Source organism: Bombus affinis, chromosome 17, assembly GCF_024516045.1.
Source record: "Bombus affinis isolate iyBomAffi1 chromosome 17, iyBomAffi1.2, whole genome shotgun sequence".
Taxonomy (NCBI): domain Eukaryota; kingdom Metazoa; phylum Arthropoda; class Insecta; order Hymenoptera; family Apidae; genus Bombus; species Bombus affinis.
Window position 1 is genome coordinate 5,261,440 of NC_066360.1, and position 24,981 is coordinate 5,286,420.

A 24,981-nucleotide genomic window follows, 5' to 3' on the forward strand; every position below is an offset into this window, starting at 1 on the left:
CTTCGAATTTTTTTAAGCATGTTTCTTAATTATATACAAAAGGACAATATGTTCTCAAGATATTGGCAGGAAGCTTCGATAAATTTAGTTTCATAACATTTTTATATGGTACAACCTGACCTAACTCATTAAGGAGAGAGATAACCATAATATTAATAAAGAAGAAAAATGAATGGGTTACGAGTTGAGTTTAAAATTTACGTTGAATGTTTGACGAGGATCTGTTCGAAGTTGGAAAATTAAAGAAAGGAAATTTAGGTGCCAAAGATGAACCTCGCAAATGGATTAGTAAATGAATTTAATGCAACAGAAGGACAACCAATTTTATAGAAACGATACATTCACGAAAGCGATGTTGAATCAGAAACAACCACGAGTATTATGTTACAGAGCAGTGAAACAATAAGCGTTAATAACTCTTCGCGATAAATTTTATTTTTATTTAAAGATTCGACACAGCTTTTCTGTATGTATAATATTATTATGTATATACCGTATAATATTACCCTCTAATATTATTAATATAATATTAATTAATATAATAACTAACTAAAAATAGTAATTATATAGAAAAGAGTTCACCGATTTTGATGATCTTGAAATATGTTGTCAAGGCCAACATTCAGAACAACTTCCTTTTTATACATGTAACCGCTGCTCGGCTTCAGATTTTCTGAGATTTTCGCAAAATACTTGAATACAATTTATGTTACGATTACGTTCCATTCTGACGAAGGCTGACGTATTTTTATATAGTCCAAGCTGAAGCTAACTCATTCATGAAAGATGTAACCATTTTTAAAAATGTATGGGTTACAGGTTGGGCCATAGTATCATCCAGCCGGCGGTGCTGGTTTGAAATAATTTTAATTAATAATCAGAGTCATTAGATAAGTATACATGTATAACCATATAACAAAAGGAAAAACAACAGTTATTAGTTCAGTGCTCACGTTTTTCATTAATTTTCTAATGCACTCTTCCTGGAGATGAAAGTTTCTAATACAATTTTCAATGTTTCCTTTATTTCAAATTTTCGAATTTCCTTCGTTTCAATTGTATTGCCAAACACAGTCCATTTTTTCTATAAATATAAATTACCTAATTACATTACAGTTAAATTATAATACATGTATGGAATATCTAAGTATGCCACGCTTTTGTTAAATTAAGCATTTGTTTAAAGAAATTAGTACGTTAAATAATAGTTTTACAAGCATGTTTGAGAACATTATATCGAAAAATATAGCGATACGTGTAATAATTTTTAAGGAACTGCTGAAGGAAATGCTGAGCAATTTGAATATCATAAAAGCAACCAACCGGCCTAAACTTTTAGAGAAACTAGAAGAGCTGCAAGTGCAACTAAATTTCTGCGAGAAAGCGTTAGCCGATTACTTGGAAACAAAGAGATTAATTTACCCAAGGTTTTATTTCATCTCCGCAGCAGATTTACTTGATATTTTAAGCAATGGTTAGAAAACATTGATAGCTATAAATAATTTTTATTGTCTTTTCCTGCGAAAAAGAACGATCGAAAAGTGGTACATTTTTGCTACCAAAATGATAGCTTATGATAAGATATCAGTCACGTCAAATTTTCAAATTGAGTTGGCAATTAACCCTTTGAGTGCTGAATACTCGCGGCCTATGCCGTCCGTACGGACGGCGCGCGTCAAGCGCTGACGATCGCTGTGGACGGAATACTTTTTCGTTAGACTGAACTCTGTCGATTGACTATTCAAAGCGCAAATCGTAATAAGTTATAGTAATTCTTTCGCACGAGATTAAATGATTCAAGAGCGTTATTTTTTAGTTATTTTTAATTATTTATTATAAACATTGAAATTTACAGTTAACTAGAATTTGGCTAATAAACTAGAAAACAATAAACTAGAAAACTAAATTTAGTAAATATAACACAAGTTAATAATTTAGTTGTGTGTGAAAAATTCAGTGCTTGAGAAAACTAAAAAAACCAGATGTAGAGTTTTCTTACAAGTGGTGACCACTTCAACGATAACGAGCCACTATTGGCATTTGTTTACTGCCGTAAGCAATGCATTTATATTTATTTCACACAAACGTAATAGTATTACTTCTGCATAGGTGTTCGGAAAAATTGAAAAACTCATACATGCGTCCTTAGTCCATGCCGGGCACTTACAGAAAACGCATATATATGTCCTTAGTCCACACCGATAGCTTTCGCCAGACACCTATATGCGCCCACAGCACTCAAAGGGTTAATTTCAAAGGCACTAGGTGTCCAACATGCTCGTACTCATCAATGTGTGCTTCGATGTGGTCCTTTATCTTGGACCAGATAATTCAAAAAATTGGTCTCAGGCGTTTTGCTGACTGCTGATAGTGACAATCTAAATAGTATGTATCAATTCGTTTAAGTTTAAATAGACACATTTTTCATATTCTGTAAAATAACTGTTCAATCGCTATTTGAATTTAGATTTTCAAAATTAACAATCTAAAATCAATATTTATCAATTTTAGATTCAATTATCAAATTTAGATGGATACATTATTTCTATATGTGTAATAACTGCTGAATTACTATTTGAATTTTGTTCTTTTTTTTTTGTACGTGGAGAAATCCTCATGGACATGCTACTAATAATCGGTAACAGCAGAGTAGTGTCGGACTCTTACCGACTAAAACTCCACGATGATCATCCTACGCGTATGACAGGAGTGCTCCAGGAACCTCTTATGAATTGTCTTCAGTTGCACCCCTTTACGCGTCCTCTTGTTCGAGCCAGTCCTAATAATTCTCCGAGTGTTGAATTTGGCATTAGGGGGGCGGGGGCATTGCCCCTAGCGCTATCCCCCCTTCTAGTCGTGGGCCGTTGGGACAGCGATGAAGCGACTCTAGGCCGCTTGACCGCCATCCCCCTCCATCGCGTTACCCTACAAGAGTGGAAGTTTTTCTCTTTCTCTCCCTGTCTGCCCGCTCCTTTACGAGCATAACTTGCTCGCAGAAGGAACAGACAGCCTCGCAAAAAAAAAATCTGTTAAGTGCCGCCGAAAGGCACTCCTTTCATACTGCAAAAAGTTTTTTTTTTTTTTTTTTTTTAACGTGGAGGAAATCTTCATAGACACCTTCTTCATCACCCTGCGTGTGGGGCGGGGGACACAAGGCGGTAGAAGAAGATAGTGCCGGATTCTTACCGGCTAAAACCTCCACTGTGTAAAGGTTGAGAACAGTTGATATATGTTCTATCCTTCCCAAATATATCCAACACCAGGGCAAGGATTCGAACTCGCTACGCGCCGTCTTCAGTTCGGAACCTCAACGAGCGTAGCTGGTTGCCCCACGATAACAAGGGCATCTGAGCAAAGGCAACTAGGACGGATGCGTCGACTGAAAAGAAGCGGCAAACTGTTGGCTGTTGCATCTATGTTATTACACTTGTATGGTTCCTTGGATATAGTCAAAATCATGGGATACATGTACCCACATGATATATGTGACGTATCCATCATCATCATTTGCAGTAAATAGGACAAAAAAAATACGAGACATAGATGCTACTTTAAATATATCGTACATTGGATTGAATCAGACATTTTGAGTTTTGAAGATCCAAACTCAAATTGTCAGCAGTTAGCAATATTTTCGAGAACAACTGTTTGAATTATTCGATCAAAGTTCGCACACCGGAGCGTGCAAACTGACACGTTGATGAGTATAAGATCGTAAGCTGTCATTTAGTACGAAATTCAATTGCAAAATCGAGGGAGCAAAAATGAGCGATTTATTTGCCGTCACATATATTCAATATGTTAGATTGAAATATATAATATGTTCTGTGTAACTCGGGACGCTTAACTGCCTGAAAAGATACGATTGTTAGGAAAAAAATGTTTGAGACAAAAATTACTTGGTATAGAAGAACACGTACTGTATTTTTATCTGTTTCATCTTGCGATTACGTTGAAACGTCCTGTAGGGGGGACATTAAAATTTTCAAATGAATTGCTTCATCTTTGATTACATATTCTTGTATCTGACATTCAGACGTTTCCAAATTTTCAAAAAAAAAAAAAGACTGACTGGCTGTTCTAAAAACGTTAGAAAACCGCAAAATTGTGTTTTGAAAATGCCATATCAGTGGTAGAACTATGGCAGAATTATATATATTATATCATAATTATAAATTACACAATTATAAATAGAATTATAATTACAAATAAATGTATATTATAATTATGGTAGAATTATGGAAAACATCTTTATCTATCCTCGTGATACACATTGGGTAACGCTAATGCCGACGGCACATCAAATTTAAAAATTCGTATCTCGATAACGGATTTTGCAAAGGACACGAGTTTGAAGTATTTTGAAAATGTCCGAATGTCAACTACAAGAATATGTAATAAAAAATAGCGGCGTCTATTTCAGAATTGAAATGTCACCTTTACAGAATGTTTCAAGGCCATTGCAAGGTCAAATAGATGTAAACACAGTATGTTCTCGTCAATACGATACAGCTTTCGTCTGAAGCATTTCTTTGTATCATTCGTATTTTTCCGGGTATTTGGTAAACTAAACATACCGCAGAACAACGTTAGTAGCATAATTATATTTGACTTAAGTAAAGCACTTTTGCAAACAATTATTTTATGAACTTAGTATTGAATTTGAAATTTGTTGAATACATTACTTCTCCTTAGGGAACAATCCTGAATTGGTCTGCAGACATCTGTCAAAGCTGTACGACTCTATTGCAAAATTACATTGGAAAATGGACGGTGGGAAACCAACGAAGCAGGCGAGAGTTATGATTGCCAAAGACGGTGAGGAAATGGCTATTCATGGGACTTGCGATTGCAGTGGAAAGGTACTTTCTCGTAATAAATATGAAGATAAGCTTTCAACCCTCCGTTTGCAATCTTATCTTTACCAACGTCGTCTGCATACTGGGTCATTTAAGACCACGTAGCTTTTTAAGGATATTTTTGGGTTTTAAAAAGCCCCCAAAACTCTTGCATAAAAATGCTGTTTAGAGAACCTTCTTCAATTTCACGTATGTTATCAAGGTCCTATTCTGTTCAAAAGATTTTTGCCATCGCTCGTTGTTTATTAACAGTAGAACTACCATATCAGTCAAAATGACTGGTTTTACAATTTTATTTTAAAATTCCTAATCATGTTACATTTCTTCTCCGCAATGATGTAGTTAATGACTTTTCCAACTATAACTAAAGAAAACATCTAATAAATTTTATTTTATTTTTTTTTAGTTATTCAAAACCAAAATAATTTTTTTTTCTTGGCTACTTGTAAATGTATAAAAGGATCCTACAATTTGTTTACTGAACTAACCAGCTTCTTCGTTTATGTACTACTTCCAACACGTTTCTTAGAGTTTTGACTGCATATCATTCCATATGATAATGTCAATTATCAAGAAAATTCCGCGTTGATCGGTGATGTTAAGAAATTACGAAGTACTTAAATAATAATAATAATATTATTAAATAACCAAAGAAACTTAATAAGTTAAAAAATTACACAAAGTAAATGTTGGATCTGTAATTTCTTTATTCCATATGAATCATGGTTAAACTAGGATTAGCAAACTGAACCAAACTCAAATCTAAAATCAGGCGTTAAGCGAATATAAATGTTTACATTAATATAAAAGATCCAATTGAAGAATTTATTACTATCTCTTACTCTATTACTATCTCTTCAAATTTCTTCAAATCTCTTACCTTGTTTATCTCAATTTCATCGACCATAAAACATCGATGTAACCCACAGATGCAGAAACAACAGACGGTAAAACAGTGCACAATATGTATGTTACCGACAAAGTCGGCATACGGGAAGATATTAGGATTTATTCAGAAAACCTAACACTCGTCGTAACATACATCACGAAAGTCACTAGAGCTGGAGTAGAATAATCGTTTGTAACTACCGGCACTGCCCTCGTCGTCTAATCGTGCGCGATAGCCAAATGCAAATACGCTTTTCGCTACTTCGAACTTGTTATCGATAAGGATCAGGACTGACGCAAGGGTTGAGAAATCGGATGGACAAAGTGACAAGTGCAGATCATTACCATCCCAAACTGTTCCGTAAAGATTGCTTTGTTCAAAACGTGAAACAAGGAAGCAATCCATAGGTCGAGTCTATATGTTTTACACATCGTCTCGTATGTTTCTCATTATCCGTCGCGCTTCTTTTTGATTGAGTTCCTTAGTAAAAAGATCTCAACAAGACACAAACTTGGTTTCAACGACTAGTACAATCAAAAGAACGAACGTTCCGAGCAATCAAATATATATGTATATATACACGTATATACATGTATAGCAATATCACGTGTTGACTCTCCACTGGCAATATGTGTTTTCACTAACGCGATTAGCAATGTGAGTCTTCCACTCCGTGGCTTAACTTGATTTGAAAGAAATGTTTTTTTTTTTTATTTATTTATTGAAATTCACAATTTGTCCAATTTGGAATTTGGAATTTTTTAACAGTTGAAAGAAATGTGGAAAGATTTTGAGATACTACTTATAATCCCTAATTTACGATACAAGTGATATTCTAACCAAACGTTTAAATCTTTTTGCAATGAAAAAACGTAACAAAATTACGAAAGATATAAAATGGATATAAATAAAAGATATGTATATACAAAAATTCACTGACTTATGGGTCGCAGTACTCATTTTACTCTCGTGGTATTCAAAATTGAATTGTACAAAATAAATAGTATTTAACCAATCAAAGGTAACACGCTTGTAATAGTTGTAAGATTTTTCAGATGCGAGAATCACTGGGTCTGCCATTTTCGTTATTCTGTTAATAACTTTTTAACGAACAACGAGTGGTGACTAAAACCTTTAGAAGGTCACTGAAAACCTCGATAACATGTATGAAGGTTAGAGTTATTGGAAGTGGGTCCTCTAAACAGCAGCCTTTTTACCAAGCAAAGTAAAATTAACAAAATATGGAAGAAATTAAGAATTACTTAAAATTACTGGTCAAAATCGACGCAGTATGCAGAGATGGATGGACCAAGTTGGATTTGTGTATCCATAGCAGAAAACTAAAATTTCTAATAGTTTGAAGTGTCAATAACATTGATGCAAATATTTTTATCATTTATATTTTCATAGATATTTATACATTTTTTTTAATAAAACATATTTCATTTTTCCTATTATTTTTTCAGGTGGAAGTCTGGTTGAACAACGTAACAGATGCGATGAAGAGATCGGTAAGGTATCATATATCTCAGGCAGTAGCCACGTACGACGAGAAACCACGTGAACAATGGATTTTCGATCATCGAGCTCAACCCGCGCTATGCGGAACACAAATCTGGTGGACTACGGAAGTAAACATGGCCTTTATGAGACTAGAGGAAGGTTTCGAGAATGCGTTTAAAGATTATCAGCGAAAGCAAATTAATCAGTTAAACGCGTTGATAGTACTTCTCTGTGGAGATTTGAGTGAGAGCGATAGAAGGAAGATCATGACAATCTGTACAATCGACGTGCATGCAAGAGACGTTGTAGCGAAAATGATCGCGATGAAGGCAGATCACTATTCTAGTTTTCAGTGGCAATCGCAGCTCAGGCACAGGTAAACTCGACGACGATTGATTTGGCCGTATAGTGGAGCCTCTAGTATCCGAACGTTCCACTATCCAAGGCTTCTATTATCCGGACACTATATTTTCCTGCCTATGTCCTCTACTATCGCACAAACAAACAAACAAATTGACTTGAAGTGTATCTGTAGTTACGTCCTTCCTTAACCTCATTTCATTCGTACACTGTCACGATATAAAGTTGACAATATACGTGTCAATATTGTAGTATCGTGGACAAAAGGCCTAAGATATCGACCGAATATCGTAAACAATGTCGCGAGAGCCGCGGCATCGTCGGGTACATCAATGTGTCGTCGGTCCTTTCAAGTGGATAGTTTCGTGGAAAGGGCCTGCGTGACCCTGGCCACGGGCGTTTCGGGACACGTGTCCGATAGGACGGGAAAAGACAAAGAGATGCTAAAGACAGTGTTGGTTGAGACGCCGGCGAGAACGAATGCAAAAGGCGTACAGTATGAGTTGAGAAGCGAGAGCGTGCGAGTGCAGATGCCGAAGACGAGAGTTGTAGAATTGCTAGCGTTGTAGAGAGATCGAGTTGCAAGAGTGATTTGAGCGGAATAAGACTTTTGTGTTTTAGTTCAAGTTGAACATTTATCGTTCTCTGTCCAATTAATCTCTGTTATTTTCATTTATCTTAATAAATAGTATTAGGAGAATTTTACAAATCTAAATTATCCTAATCCTATCCTTTTTCCGATATTACAATATAATTTATGTGTGATGACATCGTACTACTAAATTATAATATTAACGATAACGTAAAACCTGCAAAAATTGCAAGATTGTATCACACCTTGGGAGATCAACAATGAATGAAATTAAAACCCTTTGAGTGCTGAATACTCGCGGCCTATGCCGTCCGTACGGACGGCGCGCGTCTAGCGCTGACGATCGCTGTGGACGGAATACCTTTTCGTTAGACTGAACTCTGTTGGTTGACTATTCAAAGCGCAAATCGTAATAAGTTATAGTAATTCTTTTGCACGAGATTAAATGATTCAAGAGCGTTATTTTTCAGTTATTTTTAATTATTTATTATAAACATTGAAATTTACAGTTAACTAGAATTTGGCTAATAAACTAGAAAACAATAAACTAGAAAACTAAATTTAGTAAATATAACACAAGTTAATAATTTAGTTGTGTGTGAAAAATTCAGTGCTTGAGAAAACTAAAAAAACCAGATGTAGAGTTTTCTTACAAGTGGTGACCACTTCAACGATAACGAGCCACTATTGGCATTTGTTTACTGCCGTAAGGAATGCATTTATATTTATTTCACACAAACGTAATAGTATTACTTCTGCGTAGGTGTTCGGAAAAATTGAAAAACCCATACATGCGTCCTTAGTCCATGCTGGGTACTTACAGAAAACGCATATATATGTCCTTAGTCCACACCGATAGCTTTCGCCAGACACCTATATGCGCCTACAGCACTCAAAGGGTTAACAAACAAGAACATGCAATTGAGAATTATTCAGGTTTCTTTGCGACTAAAGTTCAATGGAGCCAGAAAAAGAAGATGTGGGTATTGCTGTACATCAGTGACCTCTATCAGAAAAATAACAATGCCAATATGAGTAGCTGAAAGCTATGTGAGAAACCTTTGAAATTTAATCAGCAATTAAACGGAGATCCAAACTTCTGGGCCCAAAAAGAAAGTAGTGGTTCGTTAGAAAAATGAAAATTACAAAATAAAAATTGCAATGGCCAAGGGATAGAAACTTTCTCTGGACCATCTGGCCATGGAATGGGGAAGGCAGTGATGCCTTTTTGCTAAGCAGACTGTGAAGGATTTACCCCAGAACTTTGAGGGGCTATAGTCTTTCTATAAAAAGATCTAACTGACTCTTTGTACAATGTGTAGCATGCTGAAATTAAAATGAATTGAACAGGCTTGTTTTGAGAAGCATTGACAAGAAGACCTTAGTTTCTTGTCGACAAGAATCAGCTCCTGGTCTTAAATTAATAGAAATGCCATCACAGCGTTATTTTGCTCAAATGTAACGCCATTGGCTCTCCTTGTTAGCTCAGTGTTAAGGTAGAGAAAAGTAAACATCACATAAACGAGAAAGATATAGGGTCCATAAATAATTTTGAAATAATTTATTTGTATTATATCTTACTCTTTGTAATTGTAATTGTCGTAATTGTTTGAAACATATTGCAACACTCATAAACACGTCCATTTGAGAACAAATGTTTTCCATCGCGTAATAGTCCCTTCAGAATCAAACAACTTTGTTTCAAACGTTTCTCTGTATCTCAAAAACTGAAAGAGTTATTTAGGTGGCTCGGTCTTTGTGATTCACCCTCTATGGTACAATAATTATGAGAATATGAGAATAGCCATGTTTCGCTATTGTTTCAGATACTAGAGGTTGCACTGTATAAATAAAGCAATTGCTCATGAACTATATATATCTAATATTTCAGCATAAATGTGCTAAATGAAATATTAAATAAAACGAATTGGATGAACAATAGAATAAATTGAATAACATAAATATTGTACATAATTTTGTTAATTGAATATTCAATTTCATAATTCTTTTATCAAATTTGTTTAGCTATTGTTTGCAGATTATTTTACTTTTGTGATACTTTTAGAAACTATTGCTTGGAAAATTTGTCTGTTATGTAGCTCATCTTTAAAGACAAAGTCATTTATTGCCTCGATTTATCTCTTGTTTTCTACTCAACTATTTATCAACACATTTTATTAACTTCTTTTGTTTCACTTCAAATGACCGAACAACTTACAGATGGGACGACAAAGTTGGTGATTGTTTCGCTGATATCTGCGATGCTTCCTTCAAATACGATTACGAATATTTGGGAAATGTTCCACGGCTGGTGATAACACCATTAACCGATCGATGTTACATCACTTTAACACAATCTTTGCATCTTATAATGGGTGGAGCACCAGCTGGCCCAGCTGGAACTGGCAAGACAGAAACCACGAAAGATTTAGGGAGAGCATTGGGCCAAATGGTTTATGTGTTTAACTGTTCCGAACAAATGGATTATAAGGTAAACTCATAGTTATTTCATGGATAGATCTTTGACATTAAACTTCCACGTCGAAATTAAAATTTACACAACTTTTGGAACGTGGAGATCTATTTTTATAACAAACATATTAGTTTTATTTTGTATTTTTGTTTCATAATTACATTTTATAATTTTGATTTTACATAAAGTTTATACCATTTACAGTCATTTTACAGTAGTCATTTTTGGAAACTCTACTGTATTTCGTATGGAGCAAATAAATTTTATATATATAAATAAAATTAAATAATAATTATCTTGCAATAAAAATTAAATAAAATGTATTAATGAATAAGCAGCTTAATAGTAAGGACACAAGTAGCATTTTTTATTTGTTTCATTTTATCACACATTCCTTTCTCAATATATTTTTAAACAACAGGTGCAAAAAGTTTCACATGCTCCCAACTTGTACCAGAATTGTCCACTTCCTAAAAATGTAAATCTAATTATTAGTAATCATAAGTCGAATGTTATATATTATGTGAATAATGTAGCATAACATTTTGGAAAATTGAATTTTATTTGTACTTTTTTTTGTACAAAAGATAATATCAATTATTTTCTAGTTATCTGACATAATGTCTGACTGATTTACGTCTCACCATGACAAACTGTAATATAAATAAATATTTTAACACATTGTGCATCTGAATGTGAATTACATAATGCTCAGAGTTGCTTCAGACATTCATTCCTTCTATGAAGAGATGTATATTGGCTAAAAATTAATTTCTCTACTTGACTTTCACATATTATGATACAGATGTTAAGTAACGAGCTAATATTACTTCTTGGATATTTAAGTATTTAGTGAATTATTTTTAAGTATTTAGTAAAGCAAGTACGTCGAGTCAAGTAACTTTTCAATGTATTAATTTTGTTAATTTTACATTGCTATACATTATGAATTTTATATATATAATAATAATAATAATAATATATATATTTGATTAGTAATTATATTATATATATATATATATATAGTATTTTTTATTGTTTTTAGGTTGAAGTAATAAAAATATTCATGTAAATTAATAGCTTGCTTTGTTCTTGTTTAAAACAATCTATAAAATACAATTAGAAATAGGTAGGTTGAGTTCGTTGCTTCAGCAGAAAATTTTGAACAATATTTCTATAAAATTACTTCATGTTTTTATTCGAGGAATATGCAGAATTTATTGAAAATGTAGAATAAGACACGTGACTTGATTACTACGCGCAGATATTAAGATATATACATATATATAACAGAAGGATGTTAAATACATACATTACAAGGTTTCACGAAGATCACAAATGTCATAAATTTACTTTGACAAATAATTTATTTTCGTACGAAATATCGTACTTTTCATGGTAATTTAGAAACGAAATATCTAAATTTTTTGTAAAATTTTGGGAGAGTGATATATTTTCCATAAGAAAAGTTTATAAAATACCAAAATTTATATCGAGCTTTTCATAAATCTAGCAACGAACGACATATTTGCTATAAATTTAATACGACAGAATTCCATTTATTCGAACTCCCTTCGTTCAGACTGGTATCATCATAACGCACAATTTATCGAATATGTTTCTGAACTCCTATTATAAAGTATCCAACTCTAGACCACGCGAGGTGCCACTTACATGAATAAATGTTTTTGCCTTAGTGCAGTTAAACCTCCAGTAGCCGAAGATCTATTATCTGAATGTTTCACTATCCACACGTTCAATTAACGAAACAATACTTTCTACTTGTGTCGTTTACTATTATATGTCCCTTGTGTAATTTCATACTATTGGGTTGGCAACTAAGTGAATGTGGATTTTATCAATACCACCTAATGACTTCAGTACGAAGTTAATATTCTACAAGTTAATATCTCTTGTCTCTGATGACATCAAAGAGGAAACGTGATGTATTGAGCGTTACATGGAAAGGAAAGATACTTCAAAAGTTGGAAAAAAAGTGTGGTAGTGTTGCAAAAATTGGAAAAATGTACAATGTTAAAAGATCTACGATTAATGACATCAAAAACAGAAACAAGCAAGTGTGAGAAAGAATTACCCAAGTATTTCAGGAAGCAGAAAAACTTTATTAATGGATTTGAAGAATAAATATCTATTTTCTGTCTTATAGCAATGATAATAAATCAGCAATAAAGGAATCAGTATCTAGATATGCAGGGTGTTACAGAACATATGCTACCCACTTCTGACATACATGTGAAAACAGCAAAAGAAGCTCATATGAACATATGGTCTATCTCTCTTTGTATGTGAGATATAACAAATATATTGTATATCTGCACAATCTATTGGAAATGTTGAAATACTAACATCCAGAGTGGAACAAGCCTATCAGTAAATTTGGCTATCAATAACATCAAGAACCATTCAGCGTGCAACTGGATCCATGGCAAGACTTGTGACAAGTCTACAGACTTGCCTTGAAATTTGAGGTGATCATTTTGAGCACCTTTTTTAAAGGTAATTAGATAACACAAAATCAGGACAAACAATTGCTTACATTTCATGAATTAAAACAGATAGAACATATGAACCTTTATATGAACCTTTTACATTATTTTCAGGCAAATTCCTGAGGCTTGTTCTACATGCTCTGTTACACTCTGTATATTGTACAAGAAAGTTTTGAAATTTGAATGAATATCAACATTTTACATCCTCATACTGAGAGAAAGGAGAGTACAGCAAAAGTGACAATGAAAAGGCTTCTTTACAGTGTTTAGTATTAAAAGTGTTTATAGCATTGGAAATAGGACTAGGTCGTTTGACAAAATAGAATATAATTCAGTATAATTGCAGTTTAATATAGTAACGAAATTTGACTTACTAGTAAAAGGATGTAGAATGATAAGATAATATATAGAATATATAATTCAAAAAAGATTTCCTTTTATATTGTATCGTATTCTTAGTGATTGTTCTTGTATTATTTGTTTTGAAATATAGAATAATAATAATAAAAAGAGATGCGGGTTCTATTAACTGAAAATCTCCTCATTCAAATAATTATATGCCTCTCCATTTATTTGAATACTGCCCATATCACTGTATCTAAAAAATTTAGTTTAATCTTTCTACGTAACAACGTATCCCAATATCAGTAGTGACTGAATTTCAATCAAATGATGAAAAGCAAAATCCAGTTACATGAAAATTAATTCTGATTGTACGAATAACAGCGAAGAAAGGAACAACTAGCGAATTCCTATTGTTATCCGACTGTGCCAAATATCCGACACGTCTTATCCGCGCACCGTATCGGATAAATGAAGTTTCACTCTGATTAACAAAACATTAGCGAAAACCTTTTCCTTGGTTTCACTACGTACCCCAGTTATCGTAACTTATATAAGAGGCGACCAAAGTATTTAATTTCTGTTGACTTACATGCAATTTGACAATTAAGGACAGCTATGGAGAGTTTTTATCACCATCACGATTTCCCAATTTGATGTCGGTATATTACCTTCTGTGGTACGCAATAGAAAACGATATATTACGGACAGCTAATGACAATAGAAGGTATGAGAAACCGAATTTCTGAAATTCGTCCAATATTTACTACACAGACAATTTGATTTACGTAATTGGGATGGCAATCAATTCTCAGGCTCGACCATGTACGATAATTGAAATAGGTAGTGAAACCACAAAGAACTATTATGTTTAGAGCACATATTTAAAGATCTAAATTACTTTCTCAAATTTCGATACTGGAAAATAAAGCCATTTCAGTATCATATGTCTTCCCCTATATTACATCAATTTTTTATCAATTTCTATAAAGTAGCATAAGTTCCTATAAATTTTCTTTCTCTCTAAAATACATATTTTGGGAACTATTTACAATTTTTAAATTATATGATTTACTTCGTATAAATCATAGCTGAAGTACGTGAATTATTACAAATCTCGTAAATAAAGGTATTAAACAATTATTTACATCTAAAGCTATATTAATAAAATTACTTTATATTTACAAGAGATACATTGTGCTATTGTGGTTTTGAATCTTTTGTTTTGAAAAAAATGACGAAAATGAGTCTGAAAACTCCAAATTTATCTCATGGAAACATAAATACTTGTACTCCCATATTATGTAATTTATTTTATATAAAAAAGATACAGTGTTCCGATATGGTACATCAGATAGTCGTTTTATTATGAATTTCCAACGATATTTTATTTTTAGTATCCAAGTCTTAGTATCTAATTGTGTTAAGTTATGCATTAAGTTCGTTCACCTCTTGGTGTTGCAGGCGTTAGTCTTGTTAGCTACAGTGAATTAATGACTCTTACGTGAAGATATATTTTCTCGTTTCAAATGTTGATTGAACGTAAGTGATATTATCATTTTCTTTCAGTCCTGCGGAAACATTTACAAAGGTCTTGCTCAAGTAGGAGCATGGGGTTGTTTCGACGAATTCAACCGAATTTCGGTGGAGGTACTTTCCGTGGTGGCTGTGCAAGTGAAATCAGTTTTAGACGGAGTGAAAAGCCGCAAACCGATATTTTTGTTCTTCGGAGAGGAACTGAATCTCGTTCCCACTGTTGGGATGTTCATTACTATGAATCCTGGCTATGCCGGAAGGACAGAATTGCCTGAAAATTTGAAAACTTTGTTCAGGTACGTTAAATTTATAATCTCTGTAGTCTATATTTGTACTTACATAAGACTACAATCATACCAGCATTGAAACAGCAAATTACATTCCATATTAGAATATTATAATATTGACGTTAAGTACTGCATTTTATTTAAGAAAATTAGGCTATATAATAAATTTATTATAGGAAAAATTAATATGAGTCATCACGAGAAAATGGAAAAATGCAAAATATGACGACATAGGATGTATACATACGTTTACATGCATTTGCCATAGTTATACAAATTATCATAAAGTATACTATCTTGTCTAATGTAGGGTGTAATGTATAATGAATAACAATGAATCAATAATGATCTGTAGTATGCTTGGCACTGATAATATTACTTTTTGAATACCTATCCAAGATATTATTATTAGTTTTATTGGTATAATTAATACTATTATTTTAAAAGTGAAAAATATACATATGATTTTTAAATCTTTAGCTTCAATAAATGGAATCATTTGTTTATAATTTATTTCTTACTTAAGGATAATAATTAATAAATAATTTCTTTCTTACTTTCTCGCTTCTTACTTCAATAAATCGAATCATTTATTTATAATTTATCTTTTACTTAAGGATAATAATTAACCCTTTGAGTGCTGTGGGCGCATAGAGGTTTCTTTTTTTTTTTTTTAATTTATTTATTAAAATTCACAATTTGTCCAAATTGGACATTTGGTGGAATTTTTTAACGGTTAGATTAGCATGTTGGTGGCTACCCCCAGCGGGGTACAAACAAATTTTCTACCGAATTCATAAACTCGATGGAAATAAAAAATAGGAAAGAAGTAGTTAAACAAATGTATGGCATTTCATGTGTCTGATTGTATTCGTCGCTTAAAATATGGTCAGCTGGTTTGCCAGGTGTTCGTGGCAAGCAGAGGTCAAGCAGAATCGTCTGTTTTTAAAGTACGAATCATAAAGTCATAAGTATTAATTTACCAACTTGTACTCAATGTTGTACTCAATGAGATTCTCTCTTTAGTAGTACTCGTTCAACAGTGGTAGAGTAAACATTTCTTTTTACTATTTTAACCCTTTGAGTGCTGTGGGCGCATATAGGTGTCTGGCGAAAGCTATCGGTGTGGACTAAGGACATATATATGTGTTTTCTGTAAGTGCCCGGCATGGGCTAAGGACGCATGTATGGGTTTTTCAATTTTTCCGAACACCTACGCAGAAGTAATACTATTACGTTTGTGTGAAATAAATATAAATGCATTCCTTACGGCAGTAAACAAATGCCAATAGTGGCTCGTTATTGTTGAAGTGGTCACCACTCGTAAGAAAACTCTACATCTGGTTTTTTTAGTTTTCTCAAGCGATGAATTTTTCACACACAACTAAATTATTAACTTGTGTTATATTTACTAAATTTAGTTTTCTAGTTTATTGTTTTCTAGTTTATTAGCCAAATTCTAGTTACCTGTAAATTTCAATGTTTATAATAAATAATTAAAAATAACTAAAAAATAACGCTCTTGAATCGTTTAATCTCGTGCAAAAGAATTACTATAACTTATTACGATTTGCGCTTTGAATAGTCAATCGACAGAGTTCAGTCTAACGAAAAAGTATTCCGTCCACAGCGATCGTCAGCGCTAGACGCGCGCCGTCCGTACGGACGACATAGGCCGCGAGTATTCAGCACTCAAAGTGTTTTAATAAATATTTTCTTTCTTACTTTCTCACTTCTTACTCTTGTGCATAACAATGAGGTCAATGGATAATACAGTTTGATAACTCAAGAATATGACAAGTTAGTAACTAAAAGTACAAGTAATAGTTAAATGAAGAAGGTCAATTATCATAGATGCAATAAGATTTTATATCATCTGAAAATAAAATTTTCAGTTACAATTTGATAAACATAACATTAGTGTATCGTACCTGTTTTGTACCTGTTATACTCTCTTTGTTCCTGTATACCACCGCAGTTTCACACCATACATGAGTACTTCTATCACCAGCACATCAAATAGGAACATTCTTAATCTGAGATCATCTTCAAGTTTTCTTTTCTCAGTTCCTCTGTATCTGGTTAAGTATCGCATTCGCCTTGTTTTTCCTTCCTTTTACATGCTTTACCATGCTTCCATTTACTTCTGCAGTGATACATTTAGATACGTAAACTCCTTGATGCTTTCTCATCCTTGTTCTTTTCCAGTACTTCTTCAATTTTCTCTTTCTTCCTGTGTTCTTCCTGAGCTTCATTATCTTAGATTTTTCCACATTCGCTGTTAGATGTTTATTCTTATATATAGAAATATATGAATTTTACTACATTAAGAAAGAATTATCACTGCTTCTTTTTTTATTTTAAAGGCCCTGCGCCATGGTAGTTCCAGATTTCGACTTAATTTGCGAAATAATGCTGGTAGCGGAGGGCTTCCAAGAAGCTAGATTACTAGCAAGAAAATTCATAACGCTGTATCAGCTTTGCCGAGAACTTTTGTCGAAGCAAGATCACTATGATTGGGGTCTACGGGCGATTAAGTCGGTTTTAGTGGTTGCAGGGAAATTAAAGAGAGACGATCCCGGCAGAGCTGAGGATCAGGTGCTAATGAGAGCTCTCAGAGATTTCAATATACCGAAAATCGTGACCGACGATGTTCCAGTTTTTATGGGACTTATTGGTAAATTGCTTTCTTGTAGTCCTTAATTGCCTTACAAATTTGCAATCCACATAATTGAAACTAAATGCGAGATTCTCCATCAATTCTCAAGAATCTTAACTTTCTTTTGCTATTTTTTCCAACTTGTTTATATTCCTTTTTATTGGATTGTGACTTGTATTACCGTACAACAGTATTTATCCTATTCTCTTTTACGTTTACTTTTTGGGAATACTTTTTAAAGGAATCGCCTTTAGAAATTGTTTCTCTAATCGACTAAATGAAATGAGATATCATCATGCGTGAAAGAAATACGTACCATTATTTCAAATAGTATATTTTCCAGTGATTAAAGAAATATCTCAATTCACCACAAAATGACAAATAGACGGAAACGGCTATAACACGAAAACAAGATCATATTGAGTACGACGTTTATTCATACATATCACATATCACAATACATACTGTAAATATGAAACCGGAATTTGCCTATAGATGGCCCTAGCTTATAATGTAGTTATCGCTAAACTGCGTCATTGACGCCAAAAGTCTTTGTTGACATCTGACAAACATCTTCGACTCAGAACAATACAAGTTTCATACAACAGCATAGTTTGTAATAGCGTTGAACATGTCGAATCTTGTGCCTGGAAACTACGATTTGCGGACAGCATTGATTTTCTGTTACCATTTGAAGAAAACTGCTGCAGAATCGCATCGAATGCTTGTCGAAGCTTACGGTGAGCATGCTCTTGGTAAATCACAGTGCTTTGAGTGGTTTAAAAAATTCAGAAGTGGCAATTTCGACGTGAGCAACGAAGAACGTGGAACGTGGAACGTGATCTATTATGAGCTGTTAAAACCTGGCGAAACCGTTAATACTGAGCGCTACCGACAACAAATGATCGATTTGAATCGAGCTTCGCGTGAAAAACGACCAGAATATCAAAAAAGGCAACACAAAGTAATTTTGCTTCATGATAATGCACCATCGCATACAGCAAAACCGGTCAAGGAAACGATCGAAGCGTTCAGTTGGGAAATACTTTCGCACGCGGCTTACTCACCAGACTTGGCTCCGTCCGATTACTATTTATTTGCATCGATGGGACACGTACTTTCTGACCAGCGCTTCACTTCTTACGAAAATGTACGAAAATGTCTCGATGACTGGTTTGCCTCAAAAGAGCGACAGTTTTTTTGGCGTGGCATCCACCAATTGCCAGACAGGTGGGAAAAATGTATAGCCAGCGATGTGCAATACTTCGAATAAAATATTTCTAATCATTTTCATTACAATAAACGTGTATTTTCTATACAAAAATTCCGGCTTCATATTTACATACCTGGTATGTATAGTATGTATGTTCTAAGTTAATCTATACATTTATACACTTAAGTTAACTTACTAGTTCATTTGCTTCTGTCTATATAGGTGATTTGTTTCCCGCTCTGGATGTTCCGCGAAAAAGGGATTTAGATTTTGAATCAACGGTCCGACAATCCACTCTGGATCTCAAATTGCAACCAGAAGATGGTTTTGTGCTAAAAGTAAGAGTAAAACTGATTTGCGTTGTATTGTTTAACAGCTGGTATTAAAGTTGTATACGTAATTATACTTATATTTATTACGTTTAAAGTCGTTTATCGTGCATAACTTTGAGGAAACTTGACATTATAATATCGAAGATAGTTTTCTTTATGTAAAATTTCAAATTATATCAAATTCGTTAGGTTGTACAGTTAGAGGAATTGCTTCATGTTCGTCATTCAGTTTTCATTGTTGGATTTGCTGGAACCGGAAAAACGGAAGTTTGGAAAACACTTAATCGAACATACTTTAATCAACACTTAAAGCCATATTATAACGACTTGAATCCGAAAGCAGTGACCAATGACGAACTATTTGGAATTATCAATCCTGCAACGCGGGAATGGAAAGACGGGTTTGATTCATCTCACTATTAACAATAGTTTAATGATATTTTTTAGATGTTTTGTAAATCCCATTCAGAAACGTTAGAGTATCTCGTAGTTTCAGACGAGATGATGTGCTGATCGATTTAAATTCAGGAATCATAATTTTGCATTCATAGAATATACTATTATGTAGGAAGAGTGTACTGTGTGTGAAGAATCATACATTTATTGTGTATGATTATGTAGACATATTTATTTAAAAATTCGTATGAATTTAATGCAAAATGCAGAGAAGTTTGCCTACATTTATTAAAATTTATTAATAACGCGAATACCTGAATTGGTCATAGCAATGATCCAGAGATATAGTAGATATTAACGAGAAGAAATTTAAGGTTAAAACGTTGGATACAGGTACCCCTCTATAATATGGTACTCTTACAAACATGATTTAAGAATTGGGGAAATTCCCGTAAAAAAAAAAAAAAAAAAAAAAAAAAACACAAATTGAGAATCGTTAAGCGCAAGCAGCGTCATTCGATATCGTTAGAAGTATTAAAATTTTGAATTTATTCTCAGTTCGAGGAGTATTAACCATTTGCACTCGAAAAAGTCTTCGCTACATCGAAGTAGGAAATCAAAGATTTTCATTATTTTTCATATAAAATGTGGATGACAGTTTTTAGAAGTAACATAAATAATATTAGTATATAAATGTGTAGTACTTTGAATTAATCATTAATTGTTTTAATAAATATATTTCTCTTGGCTATGAAAAATAGCATACTTTTGTAGTATACTTATACATATTAGTACTATATTAGTATGTTATATTATAATATACTACTATAATATAATATAATATGATAGAATAGAATACTATATCAGTGTATTATGGTATATTATGATATCGAAAAACTGTTAAAAAGTATTATTAAATATACTTATTTACTACAGTAATATTGCTATACTTATTAACTATTGGAACCTAACCTCCACTTGTATATTAGTTCTTTGTGTTATACCTAACTATCGTGTTATACGAAGGGTACCTGTACATAAATTCTTTATGTATCATAAGATTCTATAATCTCTGCCTATCTTTATATAAATTCCAAGCTAAATAATAATTGTTAATAGTTTCAACAACTTGCAAACCCTTTTTACTTTTTTAACTTTTAAAAAGTCATACATACAACACATACAAGTAATTTCTGTAAGTGGCTTAATGCCTGTGAACAGAGCTGTTTTACTAACATTTAAAAAACTTCGATTTAATATACATGATTTTATATATGATATACATTTTCAATTTTCTCGCTATGAATTATATCATACATAACCTTGCCTTCTTTTAATCGTTAACTTATTATATCAGATATTTAATAAGTAATCATCTTGATCGATCAGATTGTTCTCCGTGATAATGAGAGATCAGGCAAACATGACAGGAAATGATCCAAAATGGATCATTTTTGACGGCGATATAGATCCGATGTGGATCGAGTCATTAAACACTGTCATGGATGACAACAAAGTGTTAACTTTGGCTAGCAACGAAAGAATCGCTTTAACGGAACACATGAGGCTTCTCTTCGAGATTTCAAATCTTAGGTAATGTGCAGCACTTTATCATTGGTAATATTTTTGTCTAATGACTATAGCTATCATAGTAAATATTATAGCTGATTAACCACAAAAGGAGGTCTCAACTCCAATGACTTTGATCTTAAGGTATGTTGTAGAGAGGCAGAGGCTAAATAACACACACTTTGTCCGAGGCCCTCAAAAGTTATGTTAAGTTGGATGTTTTGGATCATGGAATCTAACCTAACCTAATCATTGGTTACCACTATTAGGATCGCAATTCTATACAAATGCGTATGAAATTTCGTTTTTAATTACTTATATCGGAGTAAGCATAATCTAACAAATATCATTTTCTTTTTGTCATAACTTTTGAACAAGATCGTTCTACGCCTCGAAAGAAGCGTACGTTACTCGAGACTCTCCCTTCTACAACATATCCGAAATTCAACAAAATTGGAGGCGAGGTCTCCTCTTCTGCATATTTACGATAATGGTTATTTCTTTGGAATTCTATTAGTATTGAGATCACAAGTCTCGATCGTAAATCAGTTTTTAAGTACCAACTAACTGGCAATCGATTTTTAGTTTGCGAGCGCAAATTTGCTAGAACATAGACTTCTTATCGATCTTCTTATCAGTCATCGTCGTAACATTTTTACTGTAAACGATGTCGTATTGCTGGGAACATTTTCAGAAGATTGGAAAATAGACTAATCTCCTGTGACTGTTTTCCTCGAATTATAAGCGGAAGCTAAAGCACATTCAATATTTATGTATTGCAATATGATTATTTATTATATGACATAGAAAGTATATTCTGTTTAGCTGAAAATGCTCAAATATTTAGAAAAATACGAATGATATGAAAAAATATTTCAAATGGAAGTTATATGATATCGAGTTGAAATTGCAATGAAAACAATTGTAAATGGGTACCTTCATTTCTGATTATATATTCCTGTAGCTGACAATCAGTTTTTAAAACACTACAAATTCCTGTCTTTTGCACCATCGTTTCGGCTATCGAGACATGAGCTTTATGAGTGTTTTTTCTGTTTTCAAAACAGTCAGTTCCGTGCAATCAATTTGAGGTTAGGTAATTCCTTGTACTGATTTGTTGAATTTAAAAATTTATATCTCGATAGCGGATAATCAAATTGATAAAAGTACGGTATGTCTACTGATACTACACAACTTCATCTCAGACATTTTTTCCTATCATTCCTATTTTTCCAATGAGGGTTCCCAATGAAACAGGACATACTGTATAGATATACATACCCAATATGTTTGTTTATTGTCTTTAGTTATACTGTTTAATATACTATATTAATAATAACTATATTAATGTATTTTAATATTTTATGTCTTTTTTATATGTGTGAATATTTCTTATCGTACAAGAGTTAAGTAAGATTGGAAAATAAATTTCAGGACAGCAACGCCAGCTACTGTTTCCAGAGCAGGAATTCTTTATATAAATCCACAAGATATTGGCTGGTATCCGTAAGTAAAGATTTATTTACTTTTGTAGTCCGTATAAGTTCTCCTAACTAAATTATAGCAAGTTGAACTTGACAAATATTTGTAATTTTTTATTATAAAGTTATGTTATATAATATATGTTGTATGTGTTATACATACATATATGTTATATAATTGTTATTCATTAATGAATTACCATTATTATTGTTATTTGAATAGATTTGCAACCAGCTGGATAGAAACAAGAGACCCAGCTGAGAGAGCGAACCTAACCATTCTGTTCGATAAATATGTACCATCCCTTGTTGAAATGACAAAATCTAGGTTTAAGAAAATTACGCCATTACCAGAAATATGTCACGTGGAAATGCTTTGTAAATTACTGGACTATTTTCTGATTAAGGAAAATGTAACACCGGATTGCCCAAAGGAATGGTATAAATAAGACTTAAACAGTACTAAAATTTATATACGCTTGAAAGAACTCGTTATCTACGAAAATGTAACCTTCAATTGACCTTGAATTTCATAACGAAACGATTTGTGGACAACTTGAGTCGATCTTAGGATCAATACAGACCTTGCTGAGAGTTGGATGCAGTTATTATTTTCCATAAATTTTCGCTTATTCGATATTCAAAGACAACTGAACATTACATTACATTATAGGTCGTTGAATTCGTTTTCAGCAACTACAACATAGTAGAAAAAGAAATGCGGCGACGTTTGAAAACTTCGACATATTTTAGAAAATAATTCATTCAAAAATCAAAATATATTCATTTGACCAGTTCCCTTAAATACAATAAATTGGTAGTAGCATACAATTACAGTAGTATACAATTTAGTGACTATCATAGATTTTTTTCAAGCTGCAACATATTGATAAAGGCTATTTAAAGAAGTGTCACAAAGAATTCTAAGTGCATAAACGCAAATTAAGTAATAGAAAGTAAACAGGAAACAGTTAAGAAAGAAATTTAATTTAATATTTGTTGATAATAAATTCAAATAACTAAAAATAACAAATAAAAAATTAATGAAAAGAATGAAACTTAATAGTCATATGCCTAACCTCTCAATTTTTGTACCACAATTGTAAATTTCACTTGTAGCTTTAAATATGTTGTCACTTATTATTTTGTAGGGTATCTCCTAGATTGAGGTTAAGTTTAAGTTTAGTTTCGAAGAAAAATTAAAAATACATACCCATAATTGTCGCGACACTTTCGCTAAAATATTTCTAAAATCTTTCCAATTGAAATAAGACCAAACATGATGTAATTTAAATTTAGGATTGTGCAAGTAACCGAAATTATAATCTTGGGTCCGGATCCGGAAAGTTTGTCAACATACAAACACTGTCTGGTCATATCAGAATCCGATTTTCGATTCGGAATCGGAAGCTTAATTCAGAACGTAATTTTTTGTTACCTTGTACTTAAACTAGGTTTGAGGTTAACTTGTACTTGAACTAAATTTAAGGTTAACTTCTACTCGAACTAATTGTAAATATTTATTGTAACAATTTAAATGAAATTTCAGTGTGTTACGGCTTTAGTACACTTAAGCAGTGTTTAGGTGCATGATAACAGAAAACTTATGTCCTCAATCGAACCTTTGATCCCGAATTGAAAATCGGGTGTATGAACATGTTTACGTCACTGAAGTTGTAATCGGCTCAGGTTAGGATCCGAAACTTTGTGACCATATAAGTATCATTCTGTTTCTGAATTTTACGATCAGATTTTGTACTTTAACCTTAAGATTCGGAATGATTTTCACATCTTTCTGCAATAAAAAAGACAAAATCACACGGAAGCGTTATAACCCAACCTGATCCGATTACAATTTCAGGTACCTGAAACCTGACAAACATTTGGGATTGCAACCCGATCCCGAGAAAAATTCGCACACCCCTAAATTAAATCATATTTACATGCATATTTAATAGAAATTAAAAATTTAATAGACAG

The 24,981-nt window shown here is 32.8% G+C and overlaps 1 protein-coding gene and 3 long non-coding RNA genes across 4 annotated transcripts in view; all 4 read left to right on the forward strand.

Moving 5' to 3' along the window:
- LOC126926381 (dynein beta chain, ciliary-like) overlaps nucleotides 1–24,981 on the forward strand; it is a 46,596-nt gene that overhangs the window by 19,583 nt on the left and 2,032 nt on the right. Inside the window, exons 8-18 of the mRNA XM_050742705.1 lie at nucleotides 1,273–1,474; nucleotides 4,696–4,862; nucleotides 7,215–7,627; nucleotides 10,424–10,694; nucleotides 15,098–15,360; nucleotides 17,718–18,028; nucleotides 19,446–19,561; nucleotides 19,745–19,956; nucleotides 21,341–21,544; nucleotides 22,955–23,026; nucleotides 23,225–23,440. Of these exons, the coding sequence (XP_050598662.1) occupies nucleotides 1,273–1,474; nucleotides 4,696–4,862; nucleotides 7,215–7,627; nucleotides 10,424–10,694; nucleotides 15,098–15,360; nucleotides 17,718–18,028; nucleotides 19,446–19,561; nucleotides 19,745–19,956; nucleotides 21,341–21,544; nucleotides 22,955–23,026; nucleotides 23,225–23,440 (2,447 nt within the window). The remainder of the gene's footprint in view (nucleotides 1–1,272; nucleotides 1,475–4,695; nucleotides 4,863–7,214; nucleotides 7,628–10,423; nucleotides 10,695–15,097; nucleotides 15,361–17,717; nucleotides 18,029–19,445; nucleotides 19,562–19,744; nucleotides 19,957–21,340; nucleotides 21,545–22,954; nucleotides 23,027–23,224; nucleotides 23,441–24,981) is intronic.
- LOC126926370 (uncharacterized) lies at nucleotides 1,558–2,013 on the forward strand. Its single transcript, XR_007714517.1, has 2 exons — nucleotides 1,558–1,762; nucleotides 1,898–2,013. It is a non-coding gene; the product is annotated as an uncharacterized LOC126926370 (long non-coding RNA).
- On the forward strand, nucleotides 8,586–8,870 carry LOC126926377 (uncharacterized). Its single transcript, XR_007714524.1, has 2 exons — nucleotides 8,586–8,619; nucleotides 8,755–8,870. It is a non-coding gene; the product is annotated as an uncharacterized LOC126926377 (long non-coding RNA).
- On the forward strand, nucleotides 12,105–13,698 carry LOC126926368 (uncharacterized). Its single transcript, XR_007714515.1, has 2 exons — nucleotides 12,105–13,193; nucleotides 13,298–13,698. It is a non-coding gene; the product is annotated as an uncharacterized LOC126926368 (long non-coding RNA).